The sequence below is a fragment of the Tenrec ecaudatus genome, chromosome X, assembly GCF_050624435.1.
Source record: "Tenrec ecaudatus isolate mTenEca1 chromosome X, mTenEca1.hap1, whole genome shotgun sequence".
Classification (NCBI taxonomy): domain Eukaryota; kingdom Metazoa; phylum Chordata; class Mammalia; order Afrosoricida; family Tenrecidae; genus Tenrec; species Tenrec ecaudatus.
Genome location: NC_134548.1, coordinates 147,303,502 through 147,323,799, shown reverse-complemented (window position 1 = coordinate 147,323,799; position 20,298 = coordinate 147,303,502). Strand labels below are relative to the sequence as shown.

The 20,298-nt window shown below is 43.0% G+C and overlaps 1 protein-coding gene across 1 annotated transcript; it reads left to right on the top strand.

Moving 5' to 3' along the window:
• Window positions 1–4,330: 4,330 nt before the first annotated feature.
• RAP2C (RAP2C, member of RAS oncogene family) lies at window positions 4,331–18,509 on the top strand. Its single transcript, XM_075539514.1, has 3 exons — window positions 4,331–4,774; window positions 7,302–7,614; window positions 16,013–18,509. The coding sequence occupies exons 1-2, from the start codon at window positions 4,502–4,504 to the stop codon at window positions 7,578–7,580; spliced, it is 552 nt and encodes a 183-aa protein (XP_075395629.1). The 5' UTR covers window positions 4,331–4,501; the 3' UTR covers window positions 7,581–7,614; window positions 16,013–18,509.
• The last annotated feature ends 1,789 nt before the right edge of the window (window positions 18,510–20,298 follow it).

The following is a 20,298-nucleotide window of genomic DNA, read 5'->3' as shown; positions in this document are numbered from 1 at the left end:
GTGTATGTATGAGTCTTCTGAATGTACCTTTCTATACCCTGGATTTCTTCAGACTCTTTGGGAGAAATTGGCTGTGTTCTTGAAATGATTGCCGGAGCCAGAGTCACTTTGGAGTGAAACTCGGTACAGTAGAAGTAAAAGCAAATTTTCAGCATTTCAAGGACATAGTCTCTGAAGGAGCAGCTTCTGCCCCCCTAACTTGCAGACCCATCTTTGAGCTCTGGGAGTGGAAAGTTATTACTTGAGCAGCTTATGTGCATTGAACAGTTAGCTTTGCGAGGTTTAGTGCTTTGTGTACCCTGTCTCATCTATGTGTGGGAACCCAATGCGTTAGAACCAGATGTCCTCACACTACGGCCGCGGGCCACAAGCAGCCTGCTGAAGACATTTATCCAGCCTGCCGGTGTTCTTGCCCCGTTTGTTTGTTTGTTTGTTTTTACTTCAAAATAAGATAGTGCAGTGCACATAGGAATTTGTTCATTGTTTTTTTTTTTTTAGAAACTATAGTCTGGCCCTCCAATGGTTCTGAGGGACAGTGAACTGGCCCCTGTTTAGAAATTTTGAAGACCCCTGCTTAGGCACTGCTGGTATGCCCAACTTGACACACGAGGGGCTGGAGGTCTACCTGGCAAAGGACAGCAGTAGTTAGGACTGACTCAGAAGCCCAGATTCCTTTTGTAACACTACTGTGCATTTATTAGTCCTGAAAACACCCTAAAGCAAGGAACAATAGCTGTAAAACACTAAAAGTACTCACAGTTAAGATGAAGGTATAAAGAAACCAGTCACACCATGTTGGGGGCAGCATGACTTAGTGTGACCTTTCTGAAGGGCAATTAGGCAATACTTACGAGATGAATTTTAAATGCAACTAGTCATTGCTTCAGTCACTGCACTACCAGACATTCACCTTAAAGTGACTGTGTGTGTGTGTGTGTGCATGCAAGATGTTCATTGTAAAGAACTAGCAACCAGCGTCCTTCAATAAGGAAGTAGTTTACTAAGTTGTGTATGGTACAGTCATTAAGACAAATTAACTCAATGAGTGTGCTCTGAAATGGGAATCAGTCAAAGAAAATAAATGGGAACCAAGTGAAGAAGAGAATGTAGAGTCTGATCGCTTTTGTAGTAACTCGTAAGGATATTTGTGTTTATCGAGGGGGACAAAAACAAACCCAGTGCCATCAAGTTGATTCCAACTCACAATGACTCTATACCGAGTTTTCAGAGACTGTTAAATTTTTCCGAGTTGAGTCGTCTCATCTTTCTCCCTAGAGGCAGATGGTGGATTTGAACTGCTGACTTTGAGCATAGCAGTCTAACGCTTCCCCAACATATAGAAGAGGGTGGATTGATAGATATGTTGTGGCTGAGTGCCATGCAGTCTATTGTGACTCATAGCGACCGGATAGGACAGAGGAGAAGTGCTCTACACGGTTTCCTTGGGTGAAAATCTGTATGGAAGCATATTGCCAGGTCTTTTCCCAATAGAAGCTACGGACATAATCAGGGAAAATAGATCCCCTGTAGAAAGCACAAGGAGTTATTAACCATAAGTAGGTATTGTTTCAAAAATTAAGTTATTATTTTTATGCCCTTCGGGGCTGTAAATTGTTTTTGTTTCCCTTCCTATGTTCTGATTCTAGAAACAAACACAACAAACAACATTTTGTCAAATTGTCTAAATAAAAATCAAATAGGTAGCATTTCTTGCAGATTCATAATGTGACCCTATTGGACTCTGTTTTGAGGGGAAGAGCATGTTTCACGATGTGAGGAAAAAAGCTCTTTCCCAAACACAGCCACCGCATTCAGAGATAGAAGATCTGCTGACCGCTGAGACGGTCTGAAAAAAAAAAAGGAGCCCCCTGTTTCAACAGTTTAATCTAGAGCAGAGGCTTGCTGGGATTGCTCAACACGAACTGAATCAGAGGGGCATTTCCAGGCTCAGTTAGCAGCAGGGGCTGAGGAGGGACGGTGGATTCCACTAGACAGTGTGGAGACAGCGAGACAGGGAGATGGACCACAAAGCTCCAAATCAGGCAACAGCACGTGTGGAAGGCACAATGACCTATAGGGAGACCCATAACTCATAAACTAGACCACTTTCCAGCAGAGGGCAGTGCCTCCAGATAGCAGGCAGGACCCTGGCCAGCTGGAAGCAGAGCTGGGGACTTCGCTGGAGAGCTTGCACCAGCTCTGGCTAGAGGAGAAATTGAACTAAACTGTCCTTTGATACTGTAAGTGACATTGGGGAATTCTCAGGGTGGGACAGAATAGGGCTTCACACTACTTTGATTTGCCTGTTTGGTAATGTCTACCTATCTGAGTTTGGTAATTACAACCCACCCCCCCACCCCCAGGTCAATCTGGACTTGCATATGAAAGAATGTGAGTTTCTCAGCTTTCTTCTGGGTGCATGCTTGAATCAAAAAAGGAGTGACAGGCCTCCTCTGTAATCTCTTTGTCTGGCCCCAGGGCCTGGGGATCTAACCCAAAGTTTACAAATAGAATGCTAACACAATCACGGGTCGTCTGAAGTAACCCTTTTATTTACTACTAGAACTTTGATGTTTTACACTGGAGCCTATTCTCCTTTGCATCTCAATGACTGTGAAGAATGGCTAGGAAAGCCAACTGTGGGGTGCTGGAGACAGCCATAGCAAAAGCAAGCGGTGCCTGCAGCTAAAGGAAGATCTAATGAGTCTATGTTTCTGTATGTGAAATCCAAGATAGCTACATCTATAGATATAGTTTCTAGGGGGTATTGCAAGTTTAGGGAAAATGGGGATCAATATACAATGAGGTCAAGAAAGAAGAAAATGTCCTAAAATTAATTATGGTGATAATTATGAAACTCTCCTTAATATAATTGGCTCATTGAATTGTATGCTATGTACGTCATATGCCAATGAAACGGTTAAAACAAAAAAAAACTAAATTAGTCCGCAGTCCTAGACAATTCCAAATCCATGCCTCCTGGACAATTAGTTACTTTCTTCCGTTCCGTGGTGGTTGGAATCAGAGACATGCCAAGCTAAGTGGAGTACCTCAGGGCTGCTTCTCAAGCTATTTTCCAGCCGGTGACAAGTCAAATCAATGGCCCGGTCGCGGGAAACGCACGGGCATTTCTACCCTGTCTATCGGATCGCCTTGAGTCGCGGGGACTCGATGGCAGTGAGTAGGGTGTGGGTTCTTTACTGGTGGAGTTCAGGCAGTTTGTCAGATGACAAAAAAGGGTGTGTGTGGGGTGTGTGTGTGTGTGATCGTGGTCATTTGCTATGTACGGCTTAGGCACACTCGGCATACGAAATCAACGCCAAGAGCGGGCTCCGCAGGAATCCCTTCTTAAACCAGAAAGCAAGTGGAGAAATGCCTGCAAAGAGAACCAACTTTCGGGCCGCTTTTATTCCCCCCCCCCCCCCCACCAACTTCGGGTGCAGGGATGGGTGCCCTTCTCCGGGCGGCTCGATTCCCCGCTGGCCGTCCCGCGCCGGCCGAGGGCAGGCTCGAGTCCCCGGGCCCGGCCGGGGGCGGCTGGCGGGGGCCCAGAGGGACGCGGGAGAAGCTCGGGGAGGCCCCAGCCCCAGCCCCGCCGCCAGCCCGGCCCGGCCGGCCCGGAGAGGTGGGACTTTCCCCACCGGAAGTGATCGCGGCCAGTCTTGGGGAGCTCGGGCGCCTCAGCCAGTGTGTCAGGAAAACCCTTCCGGGTGTGCGCTGGGGGGTGGGGGGTGGGGTGGGTGAGAAACAGCGGCGGCTTCGCCTGGAGTCGCTGCGGCCGCCGCCGCCGGACGGCCCCCGCCCTTCGCTCGGCGGCAGCAGCAGCGCCAGGGCGGCCGCGACACCCAGGAGCGGGCCGCGGGCCATGGCCTGGCCGTGACGGAGCCTCCCGGGCGGGTGGCGGCGGCGGCGGCGGGCGGGCCGGCGAGGACGGCCGGGTGAGTGGCCGCGGCTGGGCGGCGAGGGTGGGTGGGCCCAGGGAGGTGGAGGTGGGGGCGGAGGGTCACGGGCGCCCCTCTCCCCCGCCCCCCTGCAGGCTGGACGACCCCCGCGGGAGCCGAGGCTGGAGACCCGCCCGGGCGGCAGTGACGGGAGCGGCGGCCGCAGGCTCGGGGCAGCTAGGCAGCGCCTGCAGGAAGCGGGGTCCCTGGGCCCCTTTGTGTGCCGCGCGGGGGAGGGGTGGCGGGCGGCCGCTGCCCACGGGGTCCCCAGTAGGCGCCCCGTCACGGGGACGCCCCCTGCCTGGGCTGCGGCTCCTATAGGAAGGGCAGTGCCCTCCCATCCCCACCCACCCCGACGCTGGGCCCTTCCCCTCCCCTCCCCTCCCCTCCCCTCCCCTCCCCCGCCGGCAACTTCCTCTTCTTCCCCGTTGGGCCCTGGGCTGCACTGCACTCTCCGCCCCAGTTCGCAGATTTCCGCCCACCTTCCGCCTCGACTCGCCTCGCTGCAGCTAGCGGGGTGCTCTTCCCCCCTCGGGTAGGAGTTGGTGAAGGTGAGCCTCATGAGGGAATACAAGGTAGTGGTGTTAGGGAGCGGCGGGGTTGGCAAATCTGCCCTGACTGTGCAGTTTGTCACGGGGACTTTCATTGAGAAATATGACCCCACCATTGAGGACTTCTACCGCAAAGAGATCGAAGTGGACTCTTCGCCCTCCGTGCTGGAAATTCTGGACACCGCCGGAACGGAGCAGTTTGCCTCAATGAGAGATCTCTATATCAAAAACGGCCAAGGTTTCATCCTGGTGTACAGTCTGGTTAATCAGCAGTCTTTCCAGGTAACCAAACCCAAATCGTGTCATTTGTTCACTGGGGGTGGGGGGGCGTGAATCCTCTCTGCTCGGCCGGTCGTGCGGGGAGGACTCCGTTTTGCTTTTGAAAGTGAAGACGTGGGGCATTGGGGAGGGTTGCGCAGTGGGAGGGAAAAGTCTCGGTGGTTTCCATAGAGTGTGCTCAAGTCACAACTGTCAAGAAATCGTCTCGAGGTATTTGTGAACGGAAAAAGAAACAGGGCCGTGTGTGTGCACACTGTCTGGAAGAGAACCTTCCCAAGTAGTTCGTTTCCAACTCAACAAGTAGGGATTGGCGTGCTCAACAACTACACAAACCGCGTTATTTCCCTGATAGTCTCTGGTCTACAGAGCACATTGGAAAGAAAATGATTTGGCGCCCCTTATCTAGTGCCTAGATAAATCCTCTGCGGCGGCTTTCCCTCCCGCCCCAGCTCGGTTTCCACCCAACTTTCTCAACAGAGCTAGTAAATCATAGCGTAGTAAGTGGAAGACCCAGAAACCTGCCTTCAGGCATTTTCACTTCCTGACTTCTGGTGTTTGCTGTAAAGGTTCTCTGCTCATTGAAAAGACTCCTACCCAGAATGAACAACCAGCAAGAAAGCAGGAGTGGATCTTTTTTTTTCTCCCCCGCTGGACCAAATTTTTTCTGGCGACACTGACTATATTTATAGAAAATATGTAGATCTGGGAACGCGGAACAAGTGCAGATCTCTCACTCTGGCTCGGTGGCCAAAATGGAGGTGGTCCAATTTCTTAGGAAAATCTGCCCTATCCTTCATTGGGAGAGAAACCCGAAGAAGGTTTAACGTTATTTTACGAGATGTCATAAAGGTTACTATTTATTCCTTGAAAAAAAATAACCTGGTATTGACCCATTGTATTGACTTTCATTGATTTAGGAAATGGATACACATATATATATATATATATATATATATATATTGCATTTACAGGTATGCACTGAAGGGTTTGGTTTCTTAAGAGACAGTAAGTGCTTTGGCCAGTACAATTTGCTATTTTCACTTTGTTTTGTATTTTACATTTAAAGTTCCTGACGGAACTTTCCCAGTAGCCTAAGTAAGGCAGCAGCTTCAGAATTTTTGATGAAAGCTTAAGTTGTGAGTAAATGAATCAGCTGTTAGGACCAAACTAAAGTTCGTTTTATGTAGGCTTAAGTTCCAAAGCAATCAGTTCATAAAAGTATTTTCGCCCAGAAAGTACTGAGGGTGCTATTTGACAGACGTTTTCTTTCTAAAGAGTTCTCAGGAGACTCGTTATTCTATGAGCTGACTCTCAAGAGGCTAGAAATCTCTTGAAGAGTTTTTTTTTGTAAGATTTCCATCACATCCACTGCCGTCACAGACATAAATAGGGAGTGGGCAACTGTGCCATCATTTCGATAGAGATTTCACCTCCTTAGATCCCAAGTCGTAACTTTGGATTCTTAGCTAAACTTGGCATTTCTCTAAGGCCACAGGGAAATCTTCACCCAGAAGGCTGAACAGATAGCTACCATTTTCCCCCTGAAGTTCCCAGTCCCCGTTTCCCCTTCATCCCTCATGTGACTGTTGCATGTGTGCTGTTGCTACTCCAGTGAAACACATGGTTTCTATTACAGGCAACCCTTTAAAGTTATGCAGTACCCCAAACTGTTTTTATAACGTTACGATTAAATCTGTAATGTTCTCTTAAGTCGGTGGCCCCTGCTCCCCCAACCCCTGCCAAAACGGAGGCGGCTAGAGAACCCTTTAGGTTCTTTTATGATTTGTGGCCTGCATTGGCTTGAAAAGTAGACAAGGTAATGAATACACGTGAAGAAAAAGATCACGTCACGCAAGCAAAGAGATAAGCAAAGGACAGCGTGACTCCTTCCTGCCTCTGGACTCCCTCTTCCACGTCCTCCCTGGGAGTTACTCACTGTTAATGTGTAGTTACAGGTGGTTGCTTTTCTTGGGATACAGGCATGCCGTCAAATTGCAAGTGAAACAGGTTCTCTCTCTCAAACTTTGGTCTTCTAGGGAGTCGAAAGTGATTTTGTTCCAACATAAAACACCTTTTTTTTTTTCCTCCAGCCCTTTTACTGAAGGGCGTAGGAATAAGTAGATTCTACAGCCTGGGGCCAGGGTCGCAGGTGTTACCAGGCATGATAGCAAGCAGGCAGGTTGAGGGAGATGGCAGACAGCTTCACATATGAAGGGATTAGTCGTTTGGAGGGAAGTGAACTTTTAAAATTAGTACTAGGATTGGAAGACATGGTCAGATGAGACCCAAGATTAATATGTAAGTCTATGTTTTTAAAAAATATTCATGACATTAAAACAGCAGGTAAGGCCTGCAGAATTCTTTTAATTCCTATGTCAGAAAATAGTATGTTCTCTCTTTGGGTGCCTGGTTTTATTTTGCTTTCAGCTTTATGTACTTACCAAGGAATGTCTTTTCTTGACATTTTATTCTCTTGTATTTATACAAATAGCATAATTTTTTTCCTTTTTCTGTGTGATTCTTTGAATAGGATATCAAGCCAATGAGAGATCAGATTGTCAGAGTGAAGAGATATGAAAAAGTTCCACTAATCCTAGTAGGAAATAAAGTGGATCTGGAACCAGAACGAGAGGTTATGTCTTCTGAAGGCAGAGCTCTGGCTCAAGAATGGGGCTGTCCTTTCATGGAGACATCGGCAAAAAGCAAATCAATGGTGGATGAACTTTTTGCTGAGATCGTCAGGCAAATGAACTATTCATCCCTGCCCGAGAAGCAAGATCAGTGTTGTACAACTTGTGTTGTCCAGTAAAAAAGATAACCTCAATCATGGCCATACCGAGCAGGTTAGTGGTGGATGGTACCCTGGGGGTCAAGTCGTGCTCTGGTTTTGAGCAAGCTTAAGAAAACAACATGGTTCCCCTTAAACCTATCTTTTAAATCAATCTGTTGGTAAGTGCCAACAGTTAAGCCCAGTTCCTATCTAACATCAGTTAGTCAAATATTTTTCTTTATATGTAGAATAAAATCAAACACTTCCAGACACTAAACTATCTCTAACTTAATAATACGCTAATGCTTTTTCTACACGTAGCAAAGAAGCACTAAGTTTTTATTACAAATTTTGAATGTCATCAGGCCTCAATGGGGGACTGGTTCATGTGTGCCATGGGTGTTTGTTAGCTGAGGGCTGCCAATAGTCAACATTTTCCCTAGCACAAAAGTAGTCAACCTTCAGTGGAGAAAATGCCAAAAGCACACATAAGGGAAAAAGGTGCGGGATTGCTTGTCCTCCTATCGCCGAGATTTCTTTCTTTTGCAAAATGAGTTGCTCTTTTTACTGTTTTGCTTCCTTGATAACATTTGTTTGTATGACTTAAATGATAGTACACCTTTCCCTGTCTTGTTGATTTAGCATCTAAAATGCATAGGGCAGCATTCAGTCATAATTTCAGAAGATGATTAGTTTTGTTTTCCAGGCTTTTATATCCTAGGCTAGAGAGCTGCTGTAATTGAAATCTTCAACTTACTAATCACCCAAGTGTTTGATTTAATAGGATGCTCATTTAATCACATTCTTCTGTGCTTTGACACTGCCGGGTTTTAAAGTGACCTCTCTGATGATAACAACAAATTGTGTTCCCGCTACCACGATGCACCTTGAATAGATGGTTCAAATTAGAATCTGATTAAATCACCTGCAGTAGGAGGGACCAGCGCAAGCACAAGAACCGTTTCTATTCGTGTTAATAATAAATAATTGCATTGATAAGAGCAATAGCAAAGACTTCAAACCTTTCATGGAGTCACATTTATGAAAAGCTTTAAAGCAGTGAGTTTTGTTTGGTTTTTTTAACAGTAAGGTTATGTAATCCTGGCTCAGGATTGAAAAATGAGAGTCTTTTATTCCTATCCTGATCTTCTAATCTTGATTGTCATCAGACAGGTTGTCTCATTTAAACCGTAACACTTACATGATAAAACAGCCAACCGCGAGGAAGACTGAGAAAACACAGCAAATGTCAGGCTAGCCTGACAATCTCAGGAATGGAATTGATCCTTTTGAGCCAAGGGCAACAGGCATTTTAGATTGGCGCCATGATTCCTAATCAAAGGCCCAGCTTTATATTCGCTCCCTGGAGCAAGGAGCAAAGACTAACTAACAGTCCCAAATGTATCTTTTCAGACGTGTTCTCCCGTTTGGTAGTATTACCTTTGAAAATGAAGGATGACAACAATCTTTTGTTCACAGCCTTTTAGCATATCAGAATATGATGCGATCTCACTTATTTTCTTAGGTCCCGTGATAGCTCCTATCCTAGAAAGTCACTGGTCAGGCTCTTGCCCAGCATAGATGGAGTTGTCCGCATCACGGTTGTAGGGTAGCCCTTTGGAGGCGTATGTAGGCGATCCAGTCTTGCTTCTGTCACCTCTCTTTTCCTGTAAGCCAGTTTCCCGTGGCAACAAGTTTAGTGGCGATTGTGTCTTATCACTGTGCTGTTTCTTGACACTTTCTAACCGGGCAGATGACATAAGTGCACATGTTTTCATTTCAGTTTGCTCCTACAAAATGTTTGCAATTGTCTCCTCCTCATTAACAGATACAGCTGTAGGCGGCAAACAGAATAAAATGGATCTCGTCCCTATAGAGGGTCAGCTGTGTCAGTCAAGGTGACAAATTGAGCATTTGTCGGGCAGGTTTTTTCTTTTTTAACTTTCTTACTCTGAATTATTTCTGAGTGTACTTCATCGTGTAACTTGTGTTCTCAATTACTTTTGATGCATTGGCTCACCCTACAGGGATAGGGACACAGTGTTCTGTATTTACGCCTTCCTATGTTGATAGTGATTCCTATATGAAAATTCGAAAATATTATGAAGAGCAATAAGTACTTATCTCTTGAGTACTGGGACACATTGCCCAAGTAGTGTTTCATTTGTTTGTTTTGTGTTTCTGTCAGATTACCCAAATGAATGTGTGGGTATTGAAATAAAATATGTAATCAGCTGAATTCCTGATGATATTACAGGGAATTCCTTGGTCAAGGTCTTTTAGAACAAAGCACACTATGCCCAGCGCCTTTTTTCTTTCTTTCTATTTTGTTACCGTGAAGCCCCGATATCTGAAGCCAAATAAGATTAGAGATGTGCATGGAAATCTGTAGTCCGAAGCTGGGAGAGTTGGTGGTTATGCTTGCTCACTATTTACAGAAAATGTAAGCAAACAGCGTTTGAACCCTGTGTCTTGACCCATGGTGCTGTGAAATCTCTTTAAGTTCCAGTTGAGAATAAAGGCCCATCGGACAGGTCAAGGTGATTTGAGTTTGAGAGATGGGATTCCTTACTCGTCAGAAGAAGACCCAGTCCAAGTTAGGAATAATACAACTCAGAGATGTCAGAAAGTCTAGGCTTGCTCAGTGGTAACTGATAGCTCTTAATTGATGATAGAAGAAAAGTACCCACATGCTAAGGATCACTTCTGATAATTCCTCACACTTCTTTCGTGCAACTCTTGTTTGAATCACCTGTCCTTTGCCCAACACCTGTTTATCAGCCTGGCTCCCAAGATTGATCGTGTCCTCACCTTTCACCCGGCCCCAGGCAGTTATCTCTAAGTTTGGAGGCTTGGCCAGATTCTTTCTGCCCTACCTTTCATGCCTGCCTTCCTGAGGAGCTTGCCAGCAAGGTATTTGAAAGACTTCTTGTACTGCGCAGGAGCAGTTAACCCTAAACCCAGGTCGGTACCATAGCCCTTTTGCAGTTTAATTAATGACAGCTTAACACATCCTCTGTTTTGGTAGCAATAATTGGTAGTGGGCTGCATTGGTCTATGTTGTGGAAAAAAACTGATGTCTTGTTAAGAAATTCAAAATATTGTCACAGAAGTAAAAGAGTTTGGGGAAAGAAAGACTGCATTTAGGTAGAGCAGGGTTTCTCATTGACATTTGGGACAAGATTATTCTTTCTTGGGGTTGGCGGGGTGGGTCAGCCATCCTGTGCATTGTAGAATGTTTTTAGTAAGAAGCATGTGCCTGATCTCAGTAGATCCCAGTAGCGTCTTAATACCACTACAAGAACCCAAACTGTTTCCAGACATATTAATGTCTACTGGAGGGCATTATCTAGGCCTTAAACAATGTGTAGCACTGGAGGGGTTGGGGTAGATTCCAAACAAAGGAATGGCAAGAAGGAGCAAAATCATACCCTAAAGTATGCAACAGGGGAGCCTGTGTAGCACAGGTTAAGTGGTCAGCTAAAAGGTCAGTGGTTCAAACCCACCAGCTGCTCTGGGAAAACGATGTGGCAGGCTGCACGTGGAAAGAATTACACAGCCTTGGAAACCTTGTAGGGCAGTTCTCTTCTGTCCCATAGCGTCACTTTCGATTAGCATTGATTTTAGGAGAGTGGTTGTAGGGAAAATTGACAGTTTGATGTACACTTTAGATGAATTGAGTTTTTTAAAGATCATTTTTCTAGGATTCCTCCGTCCAGGGGAAAAGAGGAATTATGAGTAAACAGGGCGCCCTTCTTCTCAATTTGAAAGTCTTCTATGAGATTGTGTAGCATTTTTTTCTCCGTGTATTACGGAATGGGTTCTCTCTCCCAACTAGAGTAAATGGTGCATGAGAGTACCAAACACCAGGCCTGGAACTGAAAGAACAAAGGGCATTATTTATGTCAGCTCCAGCTCATTGTTGATGTCAGCCCGAAGAAAGGAGGAGATTCTTGATTCAACACTAGCACATCATTTCACGTGGCAGCAGAATGCCTGGGACGTTAACAAAGGCTCCTGAAAGGCTTTGCCATCTATGAATGTCATTTTAGTCTAGCCGGACTTACTATTTCCACACACAATGGAATTGATTAGCATTTTCCAGGGTTTTTTTAATAAGTAAAAAAAAGTGGGAGTCAGAATTATTTCAAATCTTTTTGTTCAGTGTTTACGTACATAGGGCGTGCTGGAAAGTTAGTGAATCTGCAGGTAAACACATTGTACTTTAAAATGCTGACATTTTCATATCCAAGTTAAATATTAATCATATCAGTAACACATTCGGGTGGAATTCTGTGGCAGACATTATAGTTCCATTAGCTCTTTCTCTCTCTCTCTCTCTCTCTGTGTGTGTGTGTGTGTGTGTGTGTATATGCCCTGCCCTAGTTTGCATGGGGATAATAGCGGATTTGAAATGCTCACATGTTGTCCCCTACACATGCTGGAGGCTAAGTGAAGCCTATGCCTTGGAGTCTTTGACCGGAGAAGGAGGCATGTGGCAGGGTAAGGGGGGGTGCACAGCCTGTGGAACTACAGTGGACCTGTGCTGCCCTTTAGGCCTCCTCTGGTTCTCTCAGACGGAGTGAATAAGTACCTAGTTAGACCTGCTCTGGGTGTGGAGGTATCTTTTGATTGGAATGACTCCCTGAATATGTGCTCCCTCTTTAATTGCTTCCTTTTAACCTCAAGATTAGGTTTTTATTGCAGAATGAAGTACGTATGAGCCATTCAGTTTTACTCCATTACCTCTCTGGCTTAGAATGAGCCACCAATTGCATCACGGATTTGGAGCAGTGCCACCCAGGAAGTACTCTAGCCACCCCACAGCGACGCTGCTCCGTGTGAGATTGCTTCTCCGTGGAACCCTAAAGTTCAGAAGATAACATCCCTAAGAAAAAATGCCGTCTGCCATAACACTCCCGCAGGCCTTTGATTACCCACCGTTTTAGGCATATTAGGTTCACGAAAAAAGAAACTCCGAGTTGAGAGCAGTGGTCTTCCACTTGGTCCAGTTCAAAACGAGCTATCAGGGTCTTGTCACAGGGCTCACCTTGCTGCGTACTCTTGGTAGACTCGCAAATCAAAACAAAACCAAATAAACCAACAACTAAAACTGTCCGTAAGTCAGTTCTGACAGAGTAGAACTGCCCCCGTGGCTCTCTGATACCGTAACTCTTTATGAGACGCCAAAGCCTTACCTTTCTCCTCAGGAGCAGCTGGTGGTTTCGAACTGCCGACTTGCATAACCACTATACTTCCATGGCTCTTTTCAGTGGACATGGTCATCTGTTTGCAATCTCGAAATGGAGTTCATTACATGGATTGGGCTTGCCGGGGACTTAGGAAGTCTGGAATATAAGATAGTCTAGCCCTTCCCTTCAAGGACAGACACGTGCTCTCCTCAAAGCATGGTTTCACCTCTTTGTGAGCATTCCACAGCGTCACTGTGGTGTTTGTTCTCTAGGGGTTCATGGGTGATAAACCCCAACTCCACTGCCAGTGAGTTGATTCCAACTCATGGTAACCCTTTAGAGGGTTTCGGAGACTATCTTTATGGAAGTAGGCACTGTCTTCTCCCACTTCGCAGCTGGTGAGTATGAACAGCCCCATGCCGAATGCATTGCACCACCAGAGCACCTTTCGTGGTGGGTAAGTGAGCTCTGTTTGATTGTGATTTTTTGATGAACCCTTTTAAGGACCTTATCCTCCAGACCCCAATAATGAACCCACCAAGTATTAAGCAAATTAGGATGGAGAAAGGTAACGATATTTCAGCAAAACACAGCCTCTACCAAAAGAATTCTAGTCTGGTGTTTTATTAACATACTATTTAACTTGGATATGAAAATGCCGAGTAAGTAGTATGAAGGGGAATTCTCCATTGGTTGCGTCCTGAAAAAATCCTCTGTCTAAAACCTGGCAAAAAGGTTCAAAGCAATTAAGATTGCACATTTATATTTGCTTTACAGGGAAGGAGAAAGAATGCTAGTAAATTCCACTCTATTTAGGAATAGTAAGTACAGCAAGACCAGAAAGACACTCATAAACTGCTAAGCCTTCCAGGAGCCTTTGCTACTGTCGCAGATGATCTGCCGCCCTGTGACATGATGAGCGAGTTTTGAATTCGGAATCTCTGTTTCTCTTCAGGCTGACATTCAATAATGACCTCTGTTCTTTGGGTTCTGTGTTTGGTACTCTCATGCACCAATTGACTCCACTTGGGAAACCCCAGTCCATAATATCCTGAGCAAATGACTCGGACAACTCTTTTATTGTTGCTTCCTATTCTCCCACAATAAAATCTAAGTTGCAAAAAAGTACAAACATGAAGCCAAACTCTTAAACCGGAGTTTGAGTAGGAGCTTCCAGAGTTAAAGATTTGTTGGAAATGGTTTGGTCTCTAAAGCCGCAAGCTCTATGTTTACAGCCTATGTTTGCATGTGACGTCCTGGACTTCGAAAGTATGAGTTCAGCCTTAAGAACTTACGGGATTAAAATGTTTTTTCTTTTACTGAATGAGTGTATCTCGCTGAACATTGCCGTCTCCAGATGGAGCGCCGACAACTACCGTTCACTCTCTTTCAAATTCTGATAGGGCCGCAATCCCTTTCGCAAGCTTTGCTTTTGCACCAGGGTTGGTTAGTTCTGGGAATGTATCAGTCCTCTCAAAGTAGCCAAGATTGGTCTCTTTAAAAGTATGCCTAATATTAATACTGTTGAGTCTAACCCCAGGTGCAATGACCAAATATCCCCCTGGTTTGGGGAGAGTGGAAAGTGATGACTATCACTTTTGATTTCCTGTAGGTAAAGGTCAATGAGCCAGTTTGTCTTCTTAGCGGTTCTTTTGGCTGGAAAAGAAATGAAGGACTTGACTTTCTCACTTTGATCTCGAAGTAATCAAATCATCCCATATTAGAAGCCTTCATTATGTAAGAGACCGAAACAGATTTGAAAATCCCAAGTGACTCATAATGGTTTATTTTGAATCAAGGTAGATTAAAATTGATAGCAATCATAATACTTCAAATTAATTGAGGGAAGTCTAGTCTGAATTACTGAAACGTCGTCACAGTGATTAGTGTATATATAATGAAATGTTTATCTAATGAAATGCTACTGTGTACAACATGTAGGCCTGGAAATTCAAAGTAAATAAAAAGAGCTAAAGGACCTGAGTCCAGATATCAAAGACACAACCCTGAGCCTCTAGAAATGTACAAAGTAGTTGAGCAATGAAGGTAATAGCCGACACTTGAGGGGTCCATGTGTTTTATAAGGCATTTTCACATCCTTTGTGATATTTACAAAAACTTTTAAGGAAGGTCCTTTCCCCCATTTTAATGATGAGGAAACTAAACTTACCCAAGTTAACATAACACATCTTCTAATTAATAATTTCATTTCATGCAAAAAGGGGGGAACAATTCTTGCTTGAAAGAAAGATGTTTCCAGAGTCGTTTACAAAGAGACAGAATTTTATTCTGTTTGCCCAAATGTGTTTAGAGGGCAGAATTTCAGTAATAGTTTCCATTGCTTTAATGTTGTAGCTGCGAATGGAATTCCTCCTATCCTTTGAACACTGCTAGAACTGTAGCTGTCAGAGGAAATTAAAAGTAAGTGTTTGTAAGTGTGAGGAGAGCAGTTGGGAACACCCGACGCGGCTTTACTCGATACTCTCGAGATGCTTTCGACCCCTCGTCTTTGTCAATCGTTCATGGTTTTGTCTTTCACATTAAAAACACAACAAGTAAATGCCACCTCTAGAAACACTTTGGTGATCCATCGAGTCTGAATGACGACTCGCTTGAACTTGGAGAGAGAACAGATCGAGCAGCTGGAAAAGCGGAGACTTGGGGAATCCCCATTGGCTGCAGTGCTGGGGAGCCAGTCCAGAAAGACAGCAGGCCCGAGTGGGAAACTTGAATTGATGCTGTCACCTAGCCTTTAGTCCAAATAGGGCAACCTAGTAGGTGTTCAGTATATAGGTCTGAAATTCAAACATACATTTCTTGTTCTCAATATTTAAAAACTTAAATTTTGAAAATATAGAGCATATTGGGAACTTAACTCATAATTCATATGCATTTAATTCTAATAAGAAACTTTAGAAATAAGAAACTTTCATGTTCAAAGTAGAAGTAGCATTTGTCACAATTTTTGAACTGTGGGATCTTTCAAATCATTAAGGCATTTTTATTACTGTATGAAGCATAATAGATGTATAAAGTATACTTATGGAAACCAGCAATTTTACACACACACTGTATGATTGTATGGAAAACATCATGACTGTTTCTAATTTTTAGTGGCTTTTCAGCTCATAAAAAGTTACTTAAATTGATGGAGGACACAGCGAAATTCCATCGTATTTTTTATTCTGGTACCACTTTGTGTGTGTGTGTGGGTGTTGTCAGTCATACCGTTGTATAGTATAATCCATATTCCCGTGTTTTTTTTTACCTTCATTGCAGATAAAACTCAGAGAAAATTTGCACAGATGCTGCTTTGGAGAACTTGACAACCTGGGTTGCAGAACTGAGCCTTGGTAACCTGTCTCTCTTACAGCATGTTGCCATACATCTAATTAAGTGCATAAGGTCCGTGGCCTTCAAGATCCATTGACCTTAAAAAGAAGAATGCTTAGCACGTTTACCATATGTTTAAATCTGTTCTTTATCAATCAGTCCTTTTATAGCTTTCTAAGTTCTTACTGATGGCTAATATGCAAGGGTTAATTTTTAATATTTTAATTGATTTCTTTAATCAGCTTCTCAACTTGTATTTATTACTCAAACTCAGTATTACCTACTCAATGCCTTTTAAAAGAAAGTTATAATGGAGAAAAAATTGAGCCTTAAACAAATGGTTACTTCTGTATATTACCTCGCACCAATGCTTCATTCTGTTTGTAAAATCTTTCTCCTTACATGGTTGGTTAATACTTTGAGATTGTGTTTACGTGTGGCGGTGTTGTCAAAAGAAACTAAAGCTCACATTTTGCCTGTATGAATGCAATATCCCTTTTCTTCAGGTGCAGTTTGTGTTATGTTTTTGTAATTAACATGCTCTGAGAGCTACAATTGATATTTGGAATAGATTGTAGAGCATTTAGCTGAAGAGTGAAGCATTCTGTTCCATTAGGTTTTCACATGTTTTAATCTCATTTACAGCATTGAATTGCAGCAGTAACATTTTCCTTTCTGTGAAGTTCTAAATTTAGTTGTGACCTACTTAGCAATGCCTTTGCAAAGGGATATTGTGTCCATGGTAAATTAATTGTATACCTAAACAAGAGATCGCTCAGCTTTGCCTGTCAGGCTTGTCATTGACATCTAGTAGACCTCTGCACACGTAAACGGAATTCAAGTAAAAGCATATACACTTTCTTTTCTTAATATTTGTCCTTCTGAATACTAGTTAAAGCAATATTTGTTAGCATTTTCTTGCACTATCCCAATTGCTTTTTAGTTATTTCTCAAGAAGCATGTTCGTTGTAGAGACAAAATCTGTGTAACAGGAGGGAGAATGGCGCTGTCTCTGGGCAATTTTTTTTGCAAATGTGCTTCTGATAGCCATTGCCTTCCGTGTTGTTTACCTAGTCAGCACATTTTGTCTGAATACTTGAACATTTTAACAGTAACACAGGTATAGAAGTAGAAAGGAAACTTATAAAGAGTAATCATTTGGTTCAGTTTTAGCATTATGACAAAGAACGAGTGCTTTTTTCTAGCAATGATTTTAAATTTTTGTAAGTTTGACAGTATTTGGTTGGTGGGATTTTCTTCGGTTTTAGTTGTGTGCTTTTAATTTGCAGGCATTAGTAACTGCAGCTCACCTACTGCACCAAAGTTTTCTCTTTTAGGAGCCCAGCTTTAGTTATTTGAACATGCTTCTAAATAACACAGAAAGAAAACAAACAACCAAAATTGTACTTTTGGTCTCTAATAATAAATAGCTCAATAACTTTGTCAAGGAAAGCTCTAATATATGCAGTGTTGGTTATGGAAGGGTGTGGCAATTTAAAATTTATATTTGTGTGTGATGTTCCAATAAAGTGATATTTACATTCATGTGATTTATTGGTCAGCATGGCCATGAATTATTGAGTAGAAATTGATTAAACTTTGATTTCCTTTTTTTAAATCGTGTTGCATTTGATTCCTGATTAAATTCCCTCAAAGTGAAATATTGTTGCTCGATTTGAATTTTATGGTGAGATTGTAAGGGTGGAGACAATGGAAACATTGTTCCTTATTAATAAACTACTTGAAATAAGCACCTAATTTAAGTTTGCACCTTACTCTCCAACTTCAACCCAAACCCTCAATCCAAAGTAGGTGAAGTGATTGGGGGTCACCTTTACAGCTGTATAAAACGATAAAGGAATCAGGAAATTCATGATGATGTGCATTTTTGGCAGTTAATAGAATATATACATCTGCAGTATTTCTTATGGGTAATTTTCTCTCCCTTCCCCTCTCTCTCTCAAAAAAAAATTAGTGTTCATTGTCGTTGACCTCAGCAGCAAATTGAACTTGAATTCGCTTAGGACGACAGGAATCAGGGGAAAGTGGTTTTCAGGTGGTTTCTCCAGCACATTTTAAGAAAAGGGACCAAAAGTTACTTTAGCTTCCTCAATAGATTGCATGTCAAGTTGCTTATTAGGATAATAAATGAATATTAAATACAATATATGTCTTGTCTTTACTATGGCATCTGTTTAGGAGTTCTTCAGATACTGCGGTAGGGCTCTACAAAGAAAATCCTGTATCCTGTTCATGGAGCTAATGTACTGTAACCTTAGCGGTGAAAGGTAAAAAACCTGGATTAAAAAGTACAAACATTGAACAACGACCTATACAAATTTGTAACAGTAAAATTTTTCCAATAGATTTCATTCTTGTCATTTTGTAAGACGACCCTTCAGTCCACCTGTTTGTAACTTTTTTAATAAAATAGACATCTGTATTACTGAAGTTGGGTTTTTTTTTAACTTACTTGCTGTAGTGCATCTTGTACTAGGTTTGCTAACTTGTAAGTCTCAGTCCGGTATTTGAACTTCCTTCATTTTTATCACAATGATAATATGCATCACATTACATGCTGAAAGAGACATTTAAAAATGTTCAGTTGTTTTGGTGGTCACCATCCTGGTGTATGTGGAGGTGGGGGGGAGGGTGGTGCTGTGGAACAGGATATTTTCCAAAGGGAAGGAGCATTTAGAATGTTGTATGAATTAGAAAGAAGGGAAGGGAAGGGAAGAGATGTGGCTTTCTAGACCTGTGAACTACTAGAGGCTCAGAAACCCCCGGGGGCAGCTATCCCCGGGCCTTCAGGGTTTCTATTAGTTGGAATGGACTCGATGACAGTTTTATTTCTAATGAATTAAAAAGGATAGATACATTAAAATAGACAGCATAGATGACTTGTCCAGTATGCAGAAAGTAACCTAATTGTAGGCCTTTTGGGCTGTGGATTTTGTATGTGTAGGAGATTTCAGGAAATATTAAACAATATGATTAAATATTAATGAACTAAGAAATTTCAGTACAATAAAAGTATCACTTCATTTTACCAGGTGGGCATTTTTGTTTAAATAAAATGTTTTATTGGCTCATACAACTCATAAATCACAGTCTATCCGTCCATTGTGTCAAGCACATTTGTACATTTGTTGCCATCATTTTCAAAACATTTTCTTTCTTCTTGAGCCCTTGGTATCAGCTCTTCATTTTTCCCCTCCCTCCCTTATGAATCTATAGATTTCTTTTTTCATGTGTTAACTGACTGATATCTCCCTTTACTCACTATTCTGTAGTACATCCCCCTGGGAGGGGGTTATAGGTAGATCATTGTGATCAGTTCCCCTTTTCTCCCCCAACCTTCCCCTTCTGCTATGGCTACTCAATATTGGTCCCGAGGGGTTTATCTGCCCTGGATTCCCTGTGTTTCCAGCTCTTATCTGTACCCATGTACATGCTCTGGTCTAGCCAGATTTGTAAGGTAGAGTTAAGGTCATGATAATGGGGCCGGGAGAGGAAGCTTTAAAGAACTAGAGGAAAATTGTATGTTTCAACAGTGCTATACTGTATCCTGACTGGCCTGTCTCCTGAGACCCTTCTGAAAGGGGATGTCCAATTGCCTACAGATTGGATTTGGGTTTCCACTCCGCACTCCCCGCCCCATTCACACTGACATATTTTGTTCTGGGTCTTTGATCTCTGATAACTGATCCCTTCGGCACCTCGTGATCACCCAGGCTGGTGTGCTTCTTCCACGTGGGCTTTGCTGCTTCTCAGCTAGATGGCCGCTTATTATTCTTCAATCCTTTAAGTCCCCAGGTGCTATATCTTTTTGATAGTTTGGGCACCATCAGCTTTGTTCACCACATTTGCTTATGTACCCATTTTGTCTTCAGCGATCATGTCTGGAAGGTGAGCAGCTCAGAATGCCAGATTGTTATTAAAAAGGGTTCTTGTGTTGAGGGAGCACTTGAGTAGAGGCCCAATGTCCATCTGTTTCCTTCACACTAAACCTATAAATATATGTACATAGATATTTTTCCCCAGTGGGAATTTTTTTGCTAATCACTTTAATTCCCTTCTTAACTGAATTTTTTTTACATGTATTGAACCTAATAGATTTCTAACCTCAATGTTTTAAAAATGTTTCATAATTTTGCTGGATGGTTATAGGCTGGATATTTGATATTTTTTCTGTAAATGAATGAGGCGGGTTAATGTACCCATGACATAAC